The 22,311-nt window shown below is 40.1% G+C and overlaps 2 protein-coding genes across 6 annotated transcripts; one reads left to right on the top strand and one right to left on the bottom strand.

Annotated features, from left to right (window-relative positions):
- Window positions 1-1,356: 1,356 nt before the first annotated feature.
- Window positions 1,357-8,965, top strand: irf3 (interferon regulatory factor 3). Of its 4 annotated transcripts, none has more exons than XM_040135152.1 (11): window positions 1,357-1,738; window positions 4,458-4,624; window positions 4,838-5,009; window positions 5,693-5,766; window positions 5,894-5,954; window positions 6,096-6,164; window positions 6,284-6,529; window positions 6,766-6,856; window positions 7,416-7,705; window positions 7,807-7,919; window positions 8,386-8,965. In XM_040135152.1, exons 2-11 carry the CDS (start codon window positions 4,460-4,462, stop codon window positions 8,497-8,499), a joined length of 1,395 nt encoding a protein of 464 aa, XP_039991086.1. In that variant the 5' UTR covers window positions 1,357-1,738; window positions 4,458-4,459; the 3' UTR covers window positions 8,500-8,965. The 4 variants fall into 4 exon arrangements, with proteins under 4 accessions (XP_039991086.1, XP_039991090.1, XP_039991089.1 ...); XM_040135155.1 differs by having other exon boundaries at window positions 1,358-1,738; window positions 6,099-6,164; XM_040135153.1 differs by lacking the exon at window positions 1,357-1,738 and adding an exon at window positions 3,368-3,468.
- Window positions 8,966-9,222: 257 nt separating this feature from the next.
- Window positions 9,223-21,150, bottom strand: LOC120794259 (synembryn-A). 2 transcript variants are annotated; one of them, XM_040135149.1, is made up of 14 exons: window positions 21,038-21,150; window positions 15,951-16,045; window positions 15,804-15,851; window positions 14,755-14,772; window positions 14,529-14,618; window positions 13,819-14,426; window positions 13,082-13,217; window positions 12,670-12,858; window positions 12,354-12,448; window positions 11,855-12,005; window positions 11,579-11,674; window positions 11,293-11,437; window positions 10,288-10,567; window positions 9,223-9,650 (listed from the first exon to the last, which is right to left on the bottom strand). In XM_040135149.1, the coding sequence occupies exons 2-14, from the start codon at window positions 16,038-16,040 to the stop codon at window positions 9,509-9,511; spliced, it is 2,088 nt and encodes a 695-aa protein (XP_039991083.1). In that variant the 5' UTR covers window positions 16,041-16,045; window positions 21,038-21,150; the 3' UTR covers window positions 9,223-9,508. The 2 variants fall into 2 exon arrangements, with proteins under 2 accessions (XP_039991083.1, XP_039991084.1); XM_040135150.1 differs by lacking the exon at window positions 21,038-21,150 and adding an exon at window positions 15,486-15,588 and having other exon boundaries at window positions 15,951-15,993.
- Window positions 21,151-22,311: the final 1,161 nt, after the last annotated feature.

Genomic DNA, 22,311 nt, shown 5'->3' with positions numbered 1-22,311 from the left:
TGGTGAAAAGGAAGAGACGCGAGGTGGAAGGACAAGGAGGAGCCGTAATGCCAAGTCAACGGAGGAGCCACTGACATCTTGTTAACTGTGTGTCATAAAGACAATAGTTCAAAGAGAAACTATTACCGCTTAGTTTTTACATAAATTATTTTTTGAAGAGACTAACATCAGCTGTTGGCTTTTGAAAAGAGTGGAAGAGGGTGAGAATGCTTTTTAAACTGCGTGTAGAGTGTGCCGTGAGCAGTGTAAACATGGACTCATCCACGGATTAGAAACATGAAATGTGTTAATAAACGCTCTCACTCTCATCCTGTGCTATGTGAAGGGCAGCACCCGTCAGCTGTGTGATAATATATAAACACATTTTTATTATTTATATGAGGAGGTTTTTAACTTAAACTCTCACAAGCGCTGGGTTGCTGCCCTAACATTTTAAATACCTTTTTATTTTCCACAGGTTCAGTATACAATCGTAACCCACATATCCAAGTCGTCTTCCCCTCTATACAAAAGAACAGACGTTGAGACAGAAATATTGTATCAAATACAGTGGGTGTAAAATAACAAAAAAAAAAAAAGGAAGGAAAAGAGAGAAAAAAGAAGAGAATGGGAAAATCTATTTGAAACTTAACATTGTTGTGCTTCAGTTCAATCATCAGTCATGCAGGTGCAAAGAAAAAAGTAAACTATCCATTTCCCATTTGGGAAGAAGGAGTATAAATAAGTAATATTTAAAGAGGAAATAGTCATTTCATTTTTATCATTTTGATGTTTGTGCATACTATGACTTATTTTGAAAACAATCTAATTTTCCATAAAAAAAGGAAAAAAAGGTGTGTAAATATTGTACAGTTCTTGATGAAATTCTTTGTCCTTCTGTACATTAACTCTCCTGTATTTGAGAAACAAATAAAATCTGCAAAGAACAAATGGCGTTTAATTTCCCTCCCTCTGTGTTTGTGTGTGCGTACTTCTAAATCCATCTTGGTGAGGACCTCTTGGTTGGTCTTGACTTATTCAGAAGGGGTTTTTTTGGGGGGGGGGTTAAGGTATGCGTTGAGGTTAGAATTAAAGTCCCCCCCCCCCCTTCACACAAACGCGTTTCGCGTTTCGTTCCTTGACTGGGATGTGGGACCTTCTATACACAGGGGACAGATCTGCTGAAGGAGTGTAAGACCTGCACCCACCAGTATGATTTATCTCTGATTTACATCCTTAGCTAAATTATTATTATTATTTTTTTTTTTTTTTACTGTAGACAAACCCATATCAGGCACATACTAATACTCCAAGCAGAGTGTTGTTTGTTGTCTTAAGACATGTTTGAGCGGGATGATTCACTTCCGGGTAATGAAGCGTCCGGATCCACGGGCCAGGGAATGCATGAGGTCAACGGGGGGTCCCCACAAGTATAGCCCTATAGGCGCGTGCGTCTCTGAACCCCACCTAGCGGGCCGGCTGGTGTAAAAACCGAGCTGACGTCACATCTGGAAAACGAAACCTACGACTCGGAGTTTCCCGAGAAGGACTCCGAGAGCGGGCGAGACCCTGGACGGTATTTAAGCGGCCAGCCGCGGACGCCCGAACGACGCTCTCTGCCGCACGGCTGCGGCGCCCGTAGCTCACGCCTGCTGCCGCTGGCCCGCATCACCCTCCCGGCGTCCGACCCCCCCCCTCCGAGAACGACTGCACTTGAACTCAACGCTCACCTGCGCCGGCTGAAACCACGTCTCCACAGGTACAGTAGGAGTCATTTCCTAGAGCGGTCGGTGCTGCTGAAACATTTTTTCGGTTAAGACCAAACCTTAAACCATAACTGTACACTAATATTAATACTGGACCCTGCAAGGGGCGGGTGGGTGTGTGTAGGGGCGGCTCTTCAGAACGAGCACTCTTACTTTTTATGCTTGAACACTTTTTACTGCAATCAAAGGAACTTTAAGAAAAATTTTGAAGGCACTATGTCTATATATTAACTCATATTGGAGGATCTTGGATATGGAGTGCCGAACACCTAGTCTTGCCTTCGCCTGCTTCCTCTTTCTTGCCATTCAGGCATTGTAAATACAATCCGATTTCTCCAGCTGCACCATAGCAGTGCAAAAAGCTGGATGCTGTCTGTTGCTTATTTTTTCCTCAAACCTTCGATCATTTAGTGGGAGTTTGAAAAGACAGAAAGAGTAATTCCGAATTCTAATAAGTTGGGATCTTTGCCTAATTTTTCTACACTTTCTCATATGAACAGTTCATTCAAAACTGTAAAGCTTAAGTAGCTGTTTACTTCATTTACTCCCCTTCATATATATATATATATATATATATATATATATATATATAGATATATTTATAAAATACTATAATAATAATATATTAATACTGATTGATTACATTTTTTCTTTATGAATCGGGTTGAAAAAAATAGCAAACGGCGCCCCCTACAGGCGAAATGTGTCTTTTTAGCTGGACCTGAAACTTCAAATAATTAATATAAATACATTAAATAGATCAAATAAGAGATTTACAGTCCTGGTTGTAATTATTGGGACCCCTGAATTTTAAGTGCGGAATTTATAATATATTCAGAAATGATATGCAAATTAACCAATTTTGTTTTAATAAAATATCCAAAGTTACTGAACAAAAGAAGATAAAAAAAAACAACAAACTTGCATAATAGTGAAATAATAGAAACAAAAAATGTACTTCAGACACAACTATTGCCACGATTCACTAATATTTGGATGCAGAACCTTTGGCAACCATGGCAGCCTCTAGATGTTTCTTGTAGCTATTTAGAAGCTTCATGCACCTGTCTGCTGGTAGTTTCTGCCACTCTTCCACTGCTATGTGTTCAAGCTCTTTAAGTATGCAGCCCTTCTTCAATGGCAGATTTCAGCTCTCTCCAGAGGTTTTCAAATGGATTTAGGTCAGGACTCATTGCCGGAGAGTTTGAAGCGTTTCATCTTTTCCTTTTCGACCATTCTTTTGTGCTGCTGGATGTCCTGCTGAAAGACCCGCGACCTTCGCTTCAGACCTAGTTTTCTGACACTGGGTGACACATTTCGCTCAAAATTACCTTGGTAGTCTTCTGATTTCATCAGTCCTTTGATACATTCAATGCCTCCGGTACCAGAGGCAGCAAACCAGCTCCACAACAGCATGATAGAACCTGCACCATTTTTTACAGTCGGTAGAGTTTTCTTTTCCTTATGGGCTTTTTTTCATCAGCAATGAACAAACTGATGCACTGAATTCCCAAGGAGCTCTTATTTGGTTTCATTTGTCCATAGAACATCATCCCAGAAAGACTGTGGCTTATCCATGAACGTTTTTGCAAACAGTAGTCTTGCCTTTTTGTGCCTCTCTTTCAATAGTGGTGTCCTCCTTGGCCTTCGCCCATGGAGCCCTACTAGGTTTAGTGTGCGGCGTCTGGTAAGGGGCTGAAACGACCGCTCAAGATTACTCCAGGTCAGCCTGAAGCTCTTTAGATGTCTTGCGTGGTGTTTTTTTTTTCACAATTCTCATCAACCTTCGCAGACTTCTCTCATTGAGTTACGTCTTCGCGCCACGTCTTGGAAGCTTCTTAACACTTTTTCGACTGTGAAACTTCTTGATAACATTATAAACTGCTGAAACGGGGATTTCGGGATCTTTGGCGATTTCCCTGTTGCCTTTGGAGTTGTTATATTTTTTGATAATAGCATTTCATGCTCTCTGACAGCTCTCTTGTCTTTGTCATTGTGAAAAAGAAACTGGAAACAATTAGCCCCTTTTTATGCAGTAAAACCATCATTCATTGGTTAATTCAGGTCATGTGAATCCTGAAAATTAAGCATAGAGTCTTATTTGTTTTTTATTTAGTTTGAGGAACTACTTATTTAAATTCATCACAAGGGGCCAATAATTTTGTCAAGCGTACATTTTTTGTCTGTATTTTTTTATTTCACTATATGAAAGCATTTTTTGTTGTTCAGTAACTTTAGACATTTTATTGAAATGTCCTGATTATACATAATTGATTAGTTTGCATTTGTTTCTGTAGATATTCCAAATTCTGTAATTAAAATTCAGGGGTGCCAATACCTTCAACAAGGATTGTACATACATATGTATAACTAAGGTGATTAAACAGCCAGCCTGGCTTAGCTATTTTTATTTGAATAAAGCATATGAATAATTCTTCCACCAACATTATGCGGTCCTTGAAATTTCTCTGGTTTTCACTGTTGCATTCAGTGCAAGTTACTCAAGATAATGGTGCCTACAAGACTAACATGTTGATCTGGATGGGCACTTGGGTTTTGAATTTAATAGATAATATTATTCCATTATTATAAAACTAATCCTTAAATTGTGGCCACAACTGAATGTATCAAATTCTCTCTATTGAACATGAACTGAGAATCATGTAAGCCTTGACCACACAGCTGGCATGACAGTTTTTCTTGCTCCTGCAGAAATGTCTCATTTTAAACCCCTGCTCATCCCGTGGCTGCGGACCCAGATTGACAGTGGCCGGTATCCTGGTGTCCAGTGGACAAACGCGGAACGAACAGAGTTCTCCATCCCATGGAAACACGCTTTAAGACAGGACTCCTCCAGCACTGACGTTCTCATCTTTAAGGTAGCGCTCATGCGGAGCCATCATGAATATCATAACATAAAAAGACATCAGTGGCAGACTGATAGAAAGTAATCCTATACATGAATTTGACAGAACGTATCCCTTCTATTTATGGCATGATATGCAGCAACAGTGAGAGTCCATCATGTATTCAACCTTTGTCTGTTCGCATAGTGTAATTCCTCCTGTCTTCAACCTCTTTCTTCCCTGTAGGCCTGGGCAGAGGTGAGCGGCAATGGCCGGGCTCAGGGAGACCCCTCAGTCTGGAAGAGGAACTTCCGCAGCGCCCTCCGAGCCAAAGGCTTCAAAATGGTTGATGACAACAAGAACGATGCCGCTAACCCCCATAAAGTGTTCCACTGGCCGGACGATTCGGCATCAGGAGGTGAGGATCCACCAAGGCATCCATAGACAATCATCATTTTGTCCTTTATTGTAGTGGATAACAGGCAAGTTAAACAAGGAATCTTTCCTCTGACGCACTGTGCTAAAATGACCTACTAACAAAATAACTGAATTAAATGTTTATGTGACATGCATTCAGAGGCAACAGGCATTAAAAATGCATAGATATAATACAAAAAAGATTGCTTTCTCCCATGCAAAATCCAAAAACACATTTCCATTTCTCTTGCAGGTTTATTCATGCAAAATTATTCAGCTTGTGTATCTTAACTATAATCCCAGGAAGAGCGGTCGTGCTGCTTTGATGCACGTTTTTATTAACGTACATAATACAATTAACAAGGCATCAGTTGATTCTTCATATTACTACATTGTTGTGCGTTGCAAATTGGATAAATACAAAAATCGGGTAATGCAGTAAGTTCACCACCTACTAACGCTGCTAATTTCTGCTCTCATGTGGGTTATGTTTGAATTTGAGATACAGTACACATCTGATCACCTCATTTCTGTCTGCGTTTATGTTTCTCTGGTTGAGATTTGTCGAGGTAAAACACAAATGCAGAGCATTAATAAATGGGATCATGAGATTAAAGAGGTGTTTCTGAGGAGAATGAATAATGAAAAGATAGTAAGCAGAGTTCTTTGCTTTCACTCTCAAAGCTAACTCCTCTGCTGGATCCCAGGACCAAGAGGACCCCGATATATTTGAGGATTGTGGCCTTCCTACACAAGAAGTAAGTGGCTGTGTTTGTGGGGTTGACTTGTGGGAACACGGGAAGTGAAATGTAAGTGCTACGTGAATGCTGTGTAATTATCTAACTACATGTGAACTCATTCAGATGTGTATCTGTGATATCTTAGAGCCAGGTTGTCTCATGCTTTGATGACTGTCTCTACCTTCCAGAAGAAACTTTATTTTCAGGTAACGGAGCCACTCTCGTACTATTTATTTTTCGCCTGGCATCAATTGTGTATCTTAGAGGGGAAATTTACTTCAGGGTATTATAAATGGTCATTAAATTATATTTAGAAATGTGCAATCACTGTCTGAATATTTCTGAAGTAGAATCCACTGTCAACCAAGATATTCTCCAAGAGTGTCTAAAGGAACTGCACATTGGCCCTGAAACAGGTAGACTTATCAGCTCTGCTGATCATTTCCTCCTCAATGCTGCAGCATGAGCAGAAAACAAAGAGTAACCGAGGTACTTTCTTAGGAACAGTTATTTATTTTCTCCAACTTTTCCACAGAGGGCACCACAGGCTTTGAGCCACCTCCTGAGCAACAGCAGCTGCAGAATCCGGTTGTGATTGGTGGATACGCGTTGCCTGGGCAACAGCAGTATCCAGTAACGTTTGAGAGTGCAGGCGGTGAAACTGGGTTGCCTGAGCAACCAGCGCATCCAATGGGGGGAGCTGTGGGAGGGGCCTGTGGTGGGCAGCTGGCGGAGAAGTTCCTAAGTACCATGAACAAAACCAGCGATAGAAATAATTTCAGTAAGTTGAGGGATGGTACTGTAGAAATGAGATGTGGAATTTACGCAGTCATTCAAACATATCCTCCTAAAATATTAAAAAGGAATATCTTTCAGAACATCATTTAAAAACCACATAGCCTGGTGTGGTTTCACATTTTTGCCTGGTGTTGCATTTTTTTAAAAACAGAAATACAGTAAAGAGTGGAGCTGTGAAACACCGTTTCTCACACACTTCTCCTCTTTCTGACACCTTAGAGACTCAGTTCAGGATATCAGTGTACTACAGAGGGGTGAAGGTGTCCGAGCAGCTGGTTGAGAATGAAGCTGGGGTCCGCTTGGTCTACAGGTAACATCAAAATAAAGTTTTCATCAAAGGAAACAGGTCTGGCAAATGTTGAATAGCCCCAATTTAGCTTCAGATTGACTGTCATAGTTAGAGGGATAGTTGGATATTTTGGGAAATGTCTTGCTGAGAGTGACAAATGAGAAGATTGAAGCCACTCTCATACTTGTATGGTAAATATGTAGCTAAAGCCAGCAGCCAATTATCTTAGCTTAGCATGAAGACTGGAAGCACTAAAGCTCAGTTATTAACATGTTTTATCTCGTTTGTTTAATGTGTCTAAAAACGGAAGTTTGAAAAGGACCAGGCTAGTTGTTTCCCCCTGTTTCCAGTCTTTATGCTAAGCTAAGCTAATGCCACGTCCTGCCTGTAGCTTCATATTTACTGTACAGATATGAGAGTAGTATCAATCTTCTCATCTAACATGTGGCATCAAAGCGAAAAAGCATATTTCCCAGAATGTCAAACTATTCCTTTAATGTTCTCAGGGCACTGCCAGTCATACAACCTGCTATTCAGTTAATCTCAACAATCAAATGAATAAATATTGTTTTTACATCAGCCCTGAACTCATCGGGACAGTTTTGGACTACGAATCAGGCCTGTCCTTGGTCTTTCTGCCAAGTCCTGGAGCCATGCTGGATCAAACTCAAGCCAAACTGACCCAACGCATCCTGGACAAGCTGGGCGATGGTCTGGACGTAGGGGTGTCAGGCCACGTGGTCTACGGCCAGCGACGGGGTGAAATCAAAGCATTTTGGAGCTTCTCTAAGTTTGATCGTAGCATACAGCCCCAAGAGGTTTCTAAACTGCAGCCTGAACCACTTTACATGTTCAGGGACTTTTTGCAAGGTGGGTGAAAGGAAAAATGATGTAGCTTTTTGTTAGCGTATTAATGTGCAGTACTTTACATGTTGGCTTGACATAGTGATTGATTTTTCCAATCCCTCCAGGAATAAAGGACTTCACTGAGGGGAGGGCCTGCCCTCCCTGCTCCCTGTTCTTCTGCCTCGGAGAGAAGTGGCCAGACGACAGGCCTTGGGAGAAGAAACTCGTCACAGTGGAGGTGAGAGAACTCTTCAATTATTAAAACGCTCAGTATTGTGCTCTCACAGACCTTAAAGCAGTATTTCAGTATTCTTTTTTTTGCTGCACATACAACTATCAAATTTCATGAGTGTTCAAACCCCCAAAATTGCCCACGCAAGGGAGCTGTAGTCAGCAGCATTTTTCAAGAGGCAAATTTGTCCCAGTATTGTTTAACAGCACAGAGGGAACAAAGCCTGAATACCGGTGGTGACAGCTGATCCCTCAGGTGGAAAAGCATTTTCTGCCCCGGAACCTCTACAGAGGAGCACATGCTGAGAAACCAAAAGCTTATACAAAAAGTATAAGAAACCAGCTTGACGCGTCCCATTGCTCAAGCTTTCTCAACTTTTATGGCTCGTGTCAAGCTTCAAATTTGACGTCTCGCTCTTGTCATTCTTGCCATGGCAACTGATTTCTGTTCTGTTTTTTTTTTTTTTTCTCAGGTGGTGCTGACTTCAATGGAGTTGCTGAAGAATTTGGCTGTCGGAGGCGGTGCCTCCTCCCTGCAGTCTGTAGAGCTGCAGATGTCCCTCGATGAGATGATGGAGATGTGCTGATGCGCTTTGCTGTGCCTGAAGAAAGTCATTGTTTACCCCTCTTTTTAGAATCCTTAACCTTGACATGCACATCTCAGAAATAATGATTTTTACATGTTTTATGAACATTTTAGTTCCTGACTTTAAACCCAATAGAACATATCAGTTAATAATAATAAAGGGTATTAAAAATTGCATCAGTGCTGGTGCAACTTGCTGGTACTGCAAATATATTTAAGCTGCAACTTGTGCCATGTTTAAACATAAAAATGTGCTTGAAAGACATTCAAAAGTAAAATGAATATAATGTAACAATGCCTAAACCACAGACGTGCAGAAAAAAGTAAAGCCTTGAATAGTTAAGGTCACAGTTAAGGTTACAGACTGGAGTATAAAGTTCAAGTTGACTCAATAAGACAGATGTAATCAGAGCATCTGTTATTGATGTGTCACATGAAATTTATAGCACAATATGCTCAATATACACCTGAACAGTTTTGTGCCAAAATACATCAGTGACTGTACAGAGAAAAGTAAATAGGCTGTGCAGATGTTTATTTCATTTTCCCTTATTTAAGGGTCACAGCTAACCTGACTGCGTGTACCAGATGTGGCCTATTTGGAGTTTAGTCAGAAGCAACGTTCTAGGGAAGACTAAATGAAACTGTAGAGTGAAATATGTAACACACAATATCACAACAAACAATAAGATCTCAAGACTTTATTAAAGTATTTTAGGATATTATCATGTTATTAGCATGAAATCAGTTCCTTCTCAGGATCTACTGTCAATACAGAATTTCATTCTTAACTCAAACCATCTGCCCTTATTACTGCTCTATCTTATTATCATGAATCCAAAGGACAAGAAATTACTCTTAATGGTTGGCTGGGTGTGGAGGAGAACTACATCACTTTGCTTTTATGTTGTCTGTATATTTACAACAAATATTTTTGCAATGCCAAACTTAAGAAAATTAAATATTTACAAAAATAAATGAATAAATCGAATGAATAGATTTGACATGTTTCAGTTCTTCTCTCCTTCCTCTGCTTCTCCGTCATTCTCCGATTCAGACCCCCCCTCCTCAGTGAGAGCAGTTTCACTTAGTCCGAACATTGGGACCAGCCTCCCCTCTGAATCCACTCCCACCGGCTGGATAATGTTTTCTCTGCAAAACAAACGAGGTGTTAAAAAAATCAACAATTTAATCATCAGTACTAACATAGTCCTTGTTGTACTCATTTATTCTTTGCTTACGCTCAGTCTTCACTGGACACTTGGCGAAGAGGTTCCTTTATCTTTTGGTTCTTATTCTTGGAATTTTATTTGATTTTATTATTATTTCGACCTTTTGCCATTGTTAAGATTTATACAAATCTGGGTAAAAAAAAATATATTTCTTTCTGATAGTGTCACCTCTATCAAAAAAGCTTCCATAAATGAAATAAATGAATAGGATATATAATGTATGTGCAATAAAGAATGAAGTCCTATAGTAGTCTTTTAGGTGTTATAATACTTTGATAAATGAGATGTAACAGATACTGCTGCCTCTTTCTTATGTAATATTTTCAGCAACAGGTAATTAAATACCTTAACCCTGCTTTATTTAAATGAAGTTTGGAAGTAAAAAGTTTTGGGCAAAACTAATGTTTCTGGTTTTAAAGTGCTGAGAGTCAATACCAATTCATTTTCAGACCAATTGAGCGGGATTTGTTTTGTCACAGGTTAAAGACTCAACTTTAATACCAGTAGCCAAAGAATTTTGATATCGTGTCTCTACAAGTCATGGTCATTTCACTGACCTAGACAGCTTGTTAAAGAGCATGATCAGCCTCTTGGCCTCCTCCTCCTTCTCCTCCTCTGTCATGCCCTCCATGGGGTCTGACTGCTCTGCCTCCACCCGCCCCGTCACCGGGTTGATGCGATCTTTGACCTGCCGGTACTCCTCAGTGTCAGAGTCAGAGTCGCTGGAGTACTGGGCGTCAGAGCTGGAGGTCCTGGACCCATGGCCGCCCAGCAAACCCCTGGTTGCCAGCAAGCCCGCTGCGTTACCATAACCTGTGTACTTGACAAAACGCCTCACTGGAAGAAGAAGTGAGGGGGATAGGGGATGATGGTGGAGTCAAAGTATTGGATAAACAAAAATGAATGTTGATGAAAATCATTTAATTTTCATGTTATTTCTTATTTAGGTGTGTAAGCTATATACAGGAAAGAAGGGCTGAAAAATAGAAAAGCTAATCAACATTTTCAACACTACACTCACACAAGCTGGTCACTGATTACAAATGAATGCTTTGCAGACAAGCATTGCTCAAAACCACTAAAATTTATTTTTCAAACTCTAGTAAAGTGCCCAAAGTTTCTGAATACGGCTGAATTTCCAGAAATGTACAGAAAATCATAAACAAGAATATTTATATTCCTTTTTAATGGCAGCCATTTAGGTATGAATGTTTTAAAAAAATATTGCATAGATTCAGTGAACTGCCGCAAATTGTAGATATAACATTTATGTGTGATTTCGCTTAACAAGAGGCAAATCTTTCAAGTTATTTTAAAGGACATTTAAGGGGATGATAACAATATAAAAAAACAATGCTGAGGTTTAGAGTAGTAAAATTGTCTTGATTCTTGCATCAGTATCCTTATTTTTTTTTTAAATCAGATCACAAAAAAAGCCAAGAATATCTGCTGTCTTGATCTCATCTGATAATCTCAACATAAAGTGTTTTATTTTTATGACTAGATTTTGTAATTTAATCTCTCGCCATTAATCCAGAAAGAGTGATAATGTTTGGCATCACCATTTTCCTTGCAGAGGACAAAGATGAGGTCAGCAGCACAGTGTTTGACATCCGTATCCAGATGAGTCATGAGACGGATCAGGCGACTCTTCACTGTGGAGCCTTCCTCCGGCCTGTGTGACACATCTGTCAGAGGAGGCAGGATCTAATGATGGGGATAAATTATAATTTCAGTTGTCTATAGTATTTTAAAAAATACTGGCTTCAAATTTAATCAAAATATTGTGAGAGGCAAAATGTGAAATAAGCTTTCTTGAAGGAGTAATGTTTTCAGGGGGGTTATTACATGTTTCCTGATGTAGCAGCGTGTTTCTCTGTGGGCCCTGCAGCTCTCTGTCAGCAGATTGAGGATTGGTGTCAGTTTCTCTTTGATCTTATCACCCTGAGAATCAAACAAACAAGGACGACGGCCTCAGGTTATTTCAGTATTAGCAAATGGCCTATCTTCAAAGCTCAAAAATGTCAGCTTTTTTAGGAGCAAACTCTTCAAAAACCACAAATGAATTTGAAAGGGTTGCTCCAAACATCTCAGCCCTTCTCTCCATACTACTTTTGCCCCTACCAACTCCAGGCGTCTCTCCATGAACGTCAGCAGGGTGTGTACACAGTCCATGTTGACCCCCTGGCACTGCTCCGAGTGGGGCTCTAGAGGCACCATCAGCAGCACATCGAGACACTGGAGAGGCAGCGCTGACAACAGGTTGACTGTGTGACTGTGGCATTGAGAGGCGATTACAGGAACAGAGAGTAAGACACGGTAAACAGCACAGAGACAAAGTACTTGGTTCAGTTTGGCATGATGGGTCATTATATACTGGTAAACAAAAAACTACAGTAAGTGGTAAAAATACTAACAAATACTAATAGTAAAGCTGTGATCAGTTCATTTGAACTGAAATAAAGTTCAACTGAGATATAGAATGAGAAAAAATGGATGAATTTATATAAAGGGGTGTGCTGGTATCACACCAGCCACTTTTAATGCACCTGCATCATTGTTATTAATGATGATTGTCACTGCAAATTTCTTTCTGTCCAGCTTCACTTTGGTTCATGCTCACCCCTGCAGTTCATCGGTGTCGTCCGACAGCGCGCACTTCCTCAGCAGGCAGGGACGCAGGCTTGCCACCAGGTGTCGGTAAAGAGCTGCATCATCCTGAAGGAGGGGAGAGGTTGAGGATAGGTGGCAGATGTGACTGATAACAATGTTATCTCAGCTGTATTGTTTAGGCCAAACAATTTAAGATCAATGACAAACAATAAACAAAATAAGTTTCTAATATGTGAGATGTTCCAACTTTGTGTAGACTTTCCTCTTAGCTATCTCTAATACACCTGAAGGCCGACAGGTTTATTATACCCCTCATATTCACTGACCTCACTTGGCTCCTGCCTGTGGGTGCTATAGGTGATGTTAAAGAGGATTTTCAGTATCTCTATGATACGCTGAGAGGCTTCCAGGGAGATTGGTGGAGCTGCTGGGTCCAGCACACACTCATACTGGTCCTTCCACTGAACCTCCAGGCAGCTCTCCAGGGCTGCTGTGAGGATGGACACCCCGCCCTCCTGGAAGAGTATAATAATGAGGGTGAGAGCGGAAAGGAGGCCAAGTAGAAGAATCTTGGTCCGTTCAGAAGAATATCAGAATAAACTTGACAGTGGCGTGATAAATAAAAGGAGCTCAGGGAATTGTTACATCAGAATGATCTACCGCATATTCTGACAACCACAATATATATTGGACTGCATATTTAATACAGTAACTTTGTAGTAGGTGTGGTTATGCTACCTGTTGAAGCTGAGTGCTGAGCTCTGGCCGTAGTGCAGTAATGAGGAACATGAGGCGTAGTTCATAGAACTGAACACTGGAGGACGATGAGCAGCTGACACTGGAGGACAGGCGCTCTATGAGACCACACATGAGCCTGATGGGAAAAAATGAGAGGTTAGCTGTTCGGAAATATGTTGATTTGCACAAAAGCCAAATGAAGGTTATGACAAATGAGAATAACATTGTCTCTGAGGTTAGCTATGCACACATTTGTCTCAGTCTGCACTGTCAATCTCCATCTCGGTTTGGGATTTGCATTTCTCATAATGACCTTCAACAGCCCTCAGAGAATGGGCATGTACTCGTCGCTTTCGAATCACGTGTGGATGCACGTGTATTCAATTAGCCAGGTTGCCAGATAGTTTGTGAACACTGGGACAAGTCACTGCTTTTTTTCTACAATGAGTTTCTCCCTTTGTGACTGTAGAAAGCTGGTACTGAGCTTACAAAGAAGTGTTTTCTCCGATTCACAGGGGTTGACATCAAAGTTTGGTGTTTACCACAGATGAATAACAGGGCTTGATTAAAATTATTTTCTGCTACTTAACTGTATTGCAGCTATAAGACACTTAATGTTGCCTGCTGCACAAACAGCAAACCAGAAATGCAAAGCCAACACCTGTGTTTAACAGTATTTTGGACTGGATAGTTTTGTGTGTCTGTGTGTTTGTCCTGCGTCCTGTGAGTAAGCTCACCTGAGAGCGCTGAACCTCTCCTGTGCCCAAGTGCTGTTGTATACCACATTACACAACACCTTCATGGCCTCTTTTCTCTTTGCCTCCTCTCCTGACTCCCCGTCCTCCTCCTCCTCCTCTCCCTCCATCTTGCTCTCTCTGCGGTCCCTCCTCCCTCGCTCCAGCACCTTGTGATGGATGCCGCCTCTGTGCATTTCGTTGATGCTGGTCCTGTGGCTCCCAAACCAGCTGATGCTGTCCAGATCTCCGCTGTTGGCATTGCTGATGTCACTCTCGGTTTCTTCATCAAAGGCAGAGCACTCTTCATTTTGCTTACTGGCTTCTGCGTCACCTTCATCCTCATCAGCATGGCACTGCAAAACCTTGGCCTCAGCGAGAGAAGCAATGATGTTATCATAGAAATCAGAGTCAGGGTCACTGGCTTCATCGCTGTCATCTCTTGTGGTCAGCCCGGCTAGTTTGGCCAGTGTCACCAGAGCGCTGTCAGTCACCAAGGGGCCCAGGACCTTTTTGTCCCTGGAAAGGATCCTCAGGGTGCGCAGAGATACTCTTAACAGACGACATTTAACTCCTGTTCTTATAAACCTCACAAGGACAACAGCTAAATTCTGAGGACAGGAACAGAGAAGTAGACCTCTAGTTAAACAGCATTCTTCAAAGGAACAACTGACAACACCTCTGGGAAAGCAGAAAGGGAAAGTGTCAGTTACCCGTCTGAGGACGAGGCCTCGATCCTCCTGGTCGTACTCATCACAGTCGGAGTCAGAATCAGTGTACTCCCTCACTTTATTCTTCCTGAACTGGTGCAGCAGTGCATAGAATAAATAAGATCAAATGTTTCACACTTTATTACAGTTTATGAATTAGTTTAGCGTGCTCTCAAGGTGCATCCAAAAGCAATACTTGAACATTATTCCTAAGCAGGCAGCACTGTACCTCTTCTAGTTTTCTTTGCTTTAGGAGGTGGACGGTCCGATTTCAGTGAGCAATGCAGCAGAACGGAGAGAAAATAATATCAGTACATATTCGTAAGGCAGAGATAAACAGCACAGCTCTGAATCAGGGGCCATATTCGCAACGTGTCTTACCACTAGGAATCCTCCTAAAAGTCCCTATCAAGTGATTCCTCTTAAGAGCTATTCACAAATCGGCTGAGAGCTACTTTTACTGAGGGACTGAGAGAACTCCTAAGCTTCTGCATTAATTTACTCACTATGTCTACAGTGACTGGTTGACAGCTGAGCGGTCTGTGTCACTGAATGTGAAATAAAATAGCCATCAATATGTCTAAGTGTGAAAAGAGCTTGATTGGATAAGATAAGATTACAAAATGTAGAAAATAAAAAAATAAAAAAATAAATAAAAAATATACAAATTTCAAATTAATGTTAAATAAAATTAATTAAAAATCTAGTTCAGTTACTTATTTTTAAATTAAATATGAAATCAAATCAAATTATTCCATTTGATTATTTTAAATAAAAATACAAATAATTGAAATAAATCAAATTAAAATATGAATTACATTAAAAATTATAATAAAATAATTTCAATTAAATCAAATAAAAATTTTAAATGAATTTAATTTAATGAAAATAGATACATAGATTGCGAGACTTTATTATTTTTGTATTTTTCCAAAACACCAGCACAATGAAGCACATTACCTGCAGCAGCTGACTGCAAATGATAGAGCTGAACGTGTTGAATAGATTAACATGCAGTATATATGGCATGGTTATTCAATCGCTCTGCCTGGGCTCAATCTGCCTAAGCATGCAAGGAGAGAGGATCAGGGATACAACTGATACAGCAGAATTACTAATCACAGACAGACTGTAGAGTGGGGTTAGGGAGGGGTGGATGACATGGAGGAGTGGGGTGAGGGAGTAACAAAAGGTGAGGTTTAAGGAACACTGGGAGGACAGGGACGGGAGGGTATATTTTCTCTCAGTTAACGGGTGCAGCAACATAAGCCGACTTACTTTCCTTCGGTCCCTCTCCTCTGCATCAAAGAAGAAGCACTGAGCATACTGTGGGGAGAGAAATGATGACAACAATGGTCTGCAACTGTTACAAACAGCAGTGTATCGTCCAGACATAAGAATTTGTGAGCTTTTGTGTGGCGTTACCTCTTTGTTGAACTCCTGCAGCTGTGTCTGAACACCGTTCTCATCCCCCTGCTTGATGCACTGGATAATCCCCTCCACATTCACGTCCATGCTTCCTGTACACAAATACATTCACACACACACACACACACACACACACACACACACACACACACACACACACACACACACACGCAGGGAATAGAGTAATCATTCAGCCCATAACAAAATTAAAGTTACACAACAATGATGAGGATGGCGGTGACAGAGGTTATGCATTATTAGACACATAGTGACAAAAAAAATATCATCTGCAGTATATTTTGTCTGTAATTCACTTGTAAACTGGAAAAAATACCAAGTAAATGTGAAATTAAAGAGCAGAAAAGATAGCCATTCAGTAAAATACTAATACACATCATAGCATCATATCATCACGACAGCTTCAGTTTGACAGTTTGATCACCGCTAAATGTTCCCTGGCTAATGAAAGCTGAATCTTTACCTTTTACATGACAATTATCCATACAGGAATGCATTCTTTATCTATAAAAAGAGATGGAAATACACAGAGATAACAAGAGTTCACATTCACAACATATATTTATCTAAACTTACCTTGGGCACTTCACTTTATCAGCCAGGTGATGTACTGTAGGTGTGCCAAGATCACCTTAAGTCTGCCAACCCAAAGTGCTGTAACCGTTCCAACTCTACTTCAGCTTGTTTCACAGTGTTTCTCAGTCCACGTATGCGCAGATTGCCGTGTTCTGCCTTTGAATTTGCTCCGTTCACTTGCTTTCCAGTCAACCTCATGCACTCAGCCTAACTCTCTCTCTCTCTCTCTCTCTCTCTCTCTCTCTCTCTCTTGCTTTAATCCAAGAGAGATGCAGTAGCCATGGAGAGTTTATGCTTATAATCCACTAATGGACTCTAAGCTTATATCTCTCAGTGTTGACCCTCTAACCTTTAAAAGGTTATTCCAGAATTGTGCTGCACAGCCCTCTCTCTCTCTTTCTCTGTCACACTATTTTACTCAAATCTGTTAATGGCTCAGGAAACACTAAAACAACCATCAAGATTTGGTTTTTATCATGCTTCTCTAGCTGTTGCATAACCACTACTGATGATTATGCTCGACTTGAAAAACATTGCTGAGAAATGTGTTTGCAGAGTCACCAAAGATAACATCACTATTTTCCCCTGATAGTATACATCTTAAAACATCTGTATTTATTTTGGCAAAATCATTCAAAAATGAGAATGAACAGTAAATTCAATTTTCTGCACAGGTTGTTACAATCATGTTTGTGTCTACTCCCACAAGATGGCGCTATTTTTATGGCTGAGTCAATTCACTCTGAAGAAGTTATTTATCTCAATATACAATACATGTGTGTATGGGTGTAACTGTGCATTATAAAATATTTCTGTTAAACACTGTTTACCATTGTACTCTAGCTATAAGCCACAGATAGTGCTGATCTACACCAGAGCAGCTGCAACGGAAATCAATCTGTGCTACGGGATGACAAACATATTGCCGAAATCCTGATTTTTATTCCAGTAAATAAGCTGTTTTTGTTTTCATCATAGCTAACCTACTACTCAGTTCACTGGGAAGCTGAAAGAGACGTTTAATGCAGTCGTAGCCAAGTGTCTTGAGTGGCCTGAAAGATGAAAACTGTGAGAAGATGATATGTGAATGAAATACAGGCTTTCCTGGCAGGATGCTCACTCTTGTGCCCAGTGGGCAGAGGAAACAGGGCAGAGAGGCTGAAGTGGCCGGCTGGTAGCGGCAGTCTTACAACAACAGGATGCGCTCTACGTCAGTGATAGCAGGAGAATAGTCAGAGGAGTCCTGACAAAGTGCTCTCCTGGAAGTAAACGCATACTCCTTGATGGAAATTAGACGCTTGAGATATCGGATATCAGCAAGTCAGAACTACAAGGGGTTGATGACCGTCAGTGACCTTTACAAACAACCATTGTCACTGATGTATGAAATCAAGGACTATCCGCTTTAATCATCCTTACACAGACTAACATCATGACTAGCTATCATAACACCTAGGAAACAAAAAACTGCACGCCTAAACTCAACTGACCCCTGTAAGCTTTCAAGGGTCAATCCACCTTAATGGGAAGCTGTTTTGGACCGAGTATGGATCTTTATGTTTTTGTGAGGGTGTATATTTGTGTGAGTTGTATTTTTTCCCCATAGATGAGTCCCGGAGGATAGTATGGCTATTTTATATTAGGGAGTCTATTAAATTAATCAGTAATTAATGTATATATTTAAATATTTTCCATTTTCTTTCTTTCTACCTAAATGTGGATTTATATTGTTTTTACACTATGTCAATGTACTGTTACTATTAACTAATATAGTGATAAGTAGTAATTATAGTAATTTTCTATGTATTTGATATCTTCTTAAAATCCCCCTCCACTCAAATTGTGTTTTTCTTATTGTTACTTCACTTGAATGTTAGAGCAAAACTGGCCAATATGCAACTTACACAAGTGTGATGTGGAAACTTGAAACCTCAAGTGCACATGCAGCAAGAAATTACTTTTCAGTGTATGTGTATGGAGACATGTGTCCAGTAGTTTGGGTAAGACTTTACTTTAACACCCTCTAGTATACATTTATAAGCACTTTATAAACATTTAATAAATAGTTAACACACTGGAATGTAGTTGTACACAGCTATAAGGACATTTGGACTACTGACTAAAGTACAGTATTTGTCACAATTATAACTTCTCCTATGAAGACATATTTTTATATTATTAAAACTGTTTTATTAGATTTTTCACTCATGATCTGTTTGTGCACCGGCCTCCAATTATGGGTGGAGGAGTTATTGTTGCTGACAAATACAATAATAAACACTTACATCTACTTATAACTGCAATATAATGTGTTATAAACCATTAATTAAATGTGTTTATGTACTGCTTCTGAATGCTAAACAGCATCCCCCTTAACTTAAAGTAAAATGTTGCCAACTTGGTAAATTAAAAGTATTTGCATTTTTTTCAATGAGGAAAAAGCTGTAGATGTAATTTGAAGAAATTCATTATTCAAGTCCTTATTCAAAGCGGAGTATATTCCTATGTCTCAAGACATGTCTGGTGGGGAACTTTAATTATATAACAAATAAAAGTAATTACTCATATTCTCTCTATGGATTCATAATTATATCTAAATTGCACTGCAGGTGAAGGTGCAGATTCTGATACTCTACTGGGAATGAAAAAACTATTTCAAAAATTGTTTCACTGAGCTTAACCAAAATTTCTGAATGAGGCCATAGAATTGTAAGTTACTGTGTGAAGACTGTAATACTTATACTTACACAACAGCATTAGCATCAAACTTTGTTCTCTGATGTAGAATGCATTTACTAGGTTTAAACGGTTTTCCTGCTTATGATTTTGTCAAAAATGATCAATTTTCATCAAAGCCAAGCAGCAGCAGGTGTAGAGGAACTGGTCAGCCACGAGGCTGCGCTTTTTGGCACGTAATCCCCTTCATCATACTAGTTGTAACATTCCCAGGGGAAATACTCCAGAAAAATAACATCGGTGTAATTAGTTCTTAATCATGGGAAATCATAAGACTGCCTCATCATCTGACCGCTAATTCTCTTCTGTGCACGCGCGCCAGCGATGACTCAGTGCACTACACTGACAACACAAACTGCCCAGATGGTAGTCACAGGAAAGGTACACAATAGAGCCAAGAAGGGGAAGTTGTGATTTAGAGAGAAGGGGAAAAGCTGGGAGAAACAGAGTGTGGAGGTTGCTAAATGTGACACTGGACAAATGGATTTAGTGTATTATTAAAAGATTAAGAACTATGGGATAATTTACTAGAGAGATGTTAGAATGTGGCTAAGTGCCAATCCTGAAAAGTTTCTTATTCCTATGAACTTTTTTTGGTGGGCTAATAATGCCACAAAAGCATTCTAAATGCTATAATGTTATCAAAAAATATTGTCTTTGAGGAAAGGGGTAAGATCAAGCAGTTGTTTTCGAAACACTGTGGGGGGGGGGTGTTGAAGGACATTTCAGGAATAAACACCTAGACGGTAGAAGTGACTCAAGGGAAAAAGGCACAGGAAACAAGGGGGTGATAAGAAAAGCCTGGAGGAGAATTGGGGTTATTTTGGGCTCTGTGGGCTTCCTGCAGGTGATGGAAATGAAAGAATGATTTCTGGAACAATTGCTCAGCAGCAAGTGGAGTGAGAGAGTAGAGGGATGGAGGAGGATGTAGATTGGGGGGTGGGGGGTGACGGGGTTGCAGCAAAGACTGAACATAAGAATCAATGTAAACATCACTCAAGTACAAGGTCACTTCAAGTATAAGTACAATGTTGTGTTTGGACGCTGTTGTGTAAGGCTTGTTTTTGTTAGTATCACTGCTCTAGTAAATAGAGAATAAAACTGCCAACATAACTCAATAATTACAAGCGTGGGAGACGGCTGTGTAATGACTATGTTACAGACACACCCCCACACCCTGCAATCACACTATAAAGGGCCAGAGGTGGAGGGGGGTGACATACTTGGGACTCCAACAATCAACAAGAAACTACAATCGAACGACTGGATTGATGGTTTACTCAAAAAGCCACAGCAGGTTTTTATATTTTCTTGGTGGTAAGTTTCATTCTTTTTTTGTGTTTATGCTCTCATGAAGAGGTCATAATTGACATGTTTATTGACTTTTTTGGTCAACGATGCTTATTTCTCTGTGTTACTAAGGTTAATACTGAGTTCTAAAGACCATTTGTTAGGAGTAAGTCTGGTCAGGATATTTTTTCCTCAACATCCCTAATTGTTTTTTCTGCCACAGGCCAGTGCGGTATGGAGATAACTGTTCTGCTGCTGCTGACTGTGACTTTGACTGTTGCCTCACCACTTAGACCAACTCACAGGCGAGTGAAAAACATCAGTATACAGCTGATGATGCAAAAGAAGTACTGACAGTAACCACAATGAAAAAAAGTTTCCTTACATATCCGTTTATCTATATCTTACATTATTGTAAATCAGAGTTTTTTGGTTCATAAAATGCATATTAATCAATGACTCACTCTGTTGGATCCACAGGTCAGACGCAGACACTGTCCTCTCAGGGGACACTGTTCAGGCTTTAGGGGTGAAAAGGTCAGAGGACACACAGGAGGAGCATGCTCCAGCACTGAAGATCATCCCTTATCATTCAGAGGAGAAACATCTAGACCTGGATGCACTGAAACACAAGTACGAATGAGCATAGAAATTCAAAACATACCGTGAGTGGCTGTAAATAATAAACTTAATAAACACTTGGATGGTTGAAAACACTAGCCCGCTAGTGTTATGTATTCAACTGTACTGTATATCCTAGGAAACTGTCTGTAGTTGGCTACTAATGCAGGATTAATGCAGAGTAAAAACTCTAGGTGAAATTTAACTTCTACTGAAAACTGGAAATTATTTATTACATAAATATTTATGTAATGTTTTGAGAGCCCAAGTTTGACTTTTATCCTTGTTTCTTCTCCACTTTATCGCTGACAGCATGGCAGTGATGTTACGTCCACGACGTGCACTTCCGCGTGGTTGCCAGCTAGGGACATGCCAGCTTCACATCCTGGCCAACACTTTATTCAACTTCAGCAAAACAAGTGGAAACGATAAGTCGAAAAAGGCCAGTGACCCGCAGGGATACGGCAGATAGGTTCAAGAGGAATGACCACAGTTGTGGTCTATGGAGGTGGAGAGTTCTCAACATAGGGTCCATCTATTTACAACCCAATATCTCTGTATATGTTCTGACTGACTGGTACTTATTATTGATTTATGCTCTTTAAGCACATAGAATGTGGATGTTTGAATGCTGTGTGAAATGCATATTCATATTAATTTTTAAAGTATAAATTCTTCTATATTTAAATGTATTGTACAATAAATATTTAATATAAACAAGCATTTGGAGTTATAGTTTACGCATACATGGATTAACCTGCTCTGGGGGCCTTGAGGAAAAATGCAAAATTGACACCTACAGGTTGAATGCTGCTTAGTCGGGCACCTCTGATGGATCATTAACGCATTAAAAGGAAAAGAAGGGCCCAAAAACAAAAATTTCACACTCGAAATTGCCTTTGGGATCACATATTATAAACTGTGGCCCTGCACAGTATGTTTTTAGGAAAGTGGTCCCTCCCCCTGAAGTTTTATTGCACCTGAATGGGCAAATATTCTGACTGAAATTTGATGCTGAAAATGTTCCTGCAGGCTTAAAAAAACAAAAAAAACAAAATCGTTTTCAATTTCATTGCCCTCGAGGGTGTAGGTCGCTATGTCATCTGATATCAATCAT

The sequence above is a fragment of the Xiphias gladius genome, chromosome 9 (genome assembly GCF_016859285.1).
Source record: "Xiphias gladius isolate SHS-SW01 ecotype Sanya breed wild chromosome 9, ASM1685928v1, whole genome shotgun sequence".
Classification (NCBI taxonomy): domain Eukaryota; kingdom Metazoa; phylum Chordata; class Actinopteri; order Istiophoriformes; family Xiphiidae; genus Xiphias; species Xiphias gladius.
Note: the sequence above shows the minus strand (reverse complement) of the source record. Positions and strands in the feature narration are given on the sequence as shown.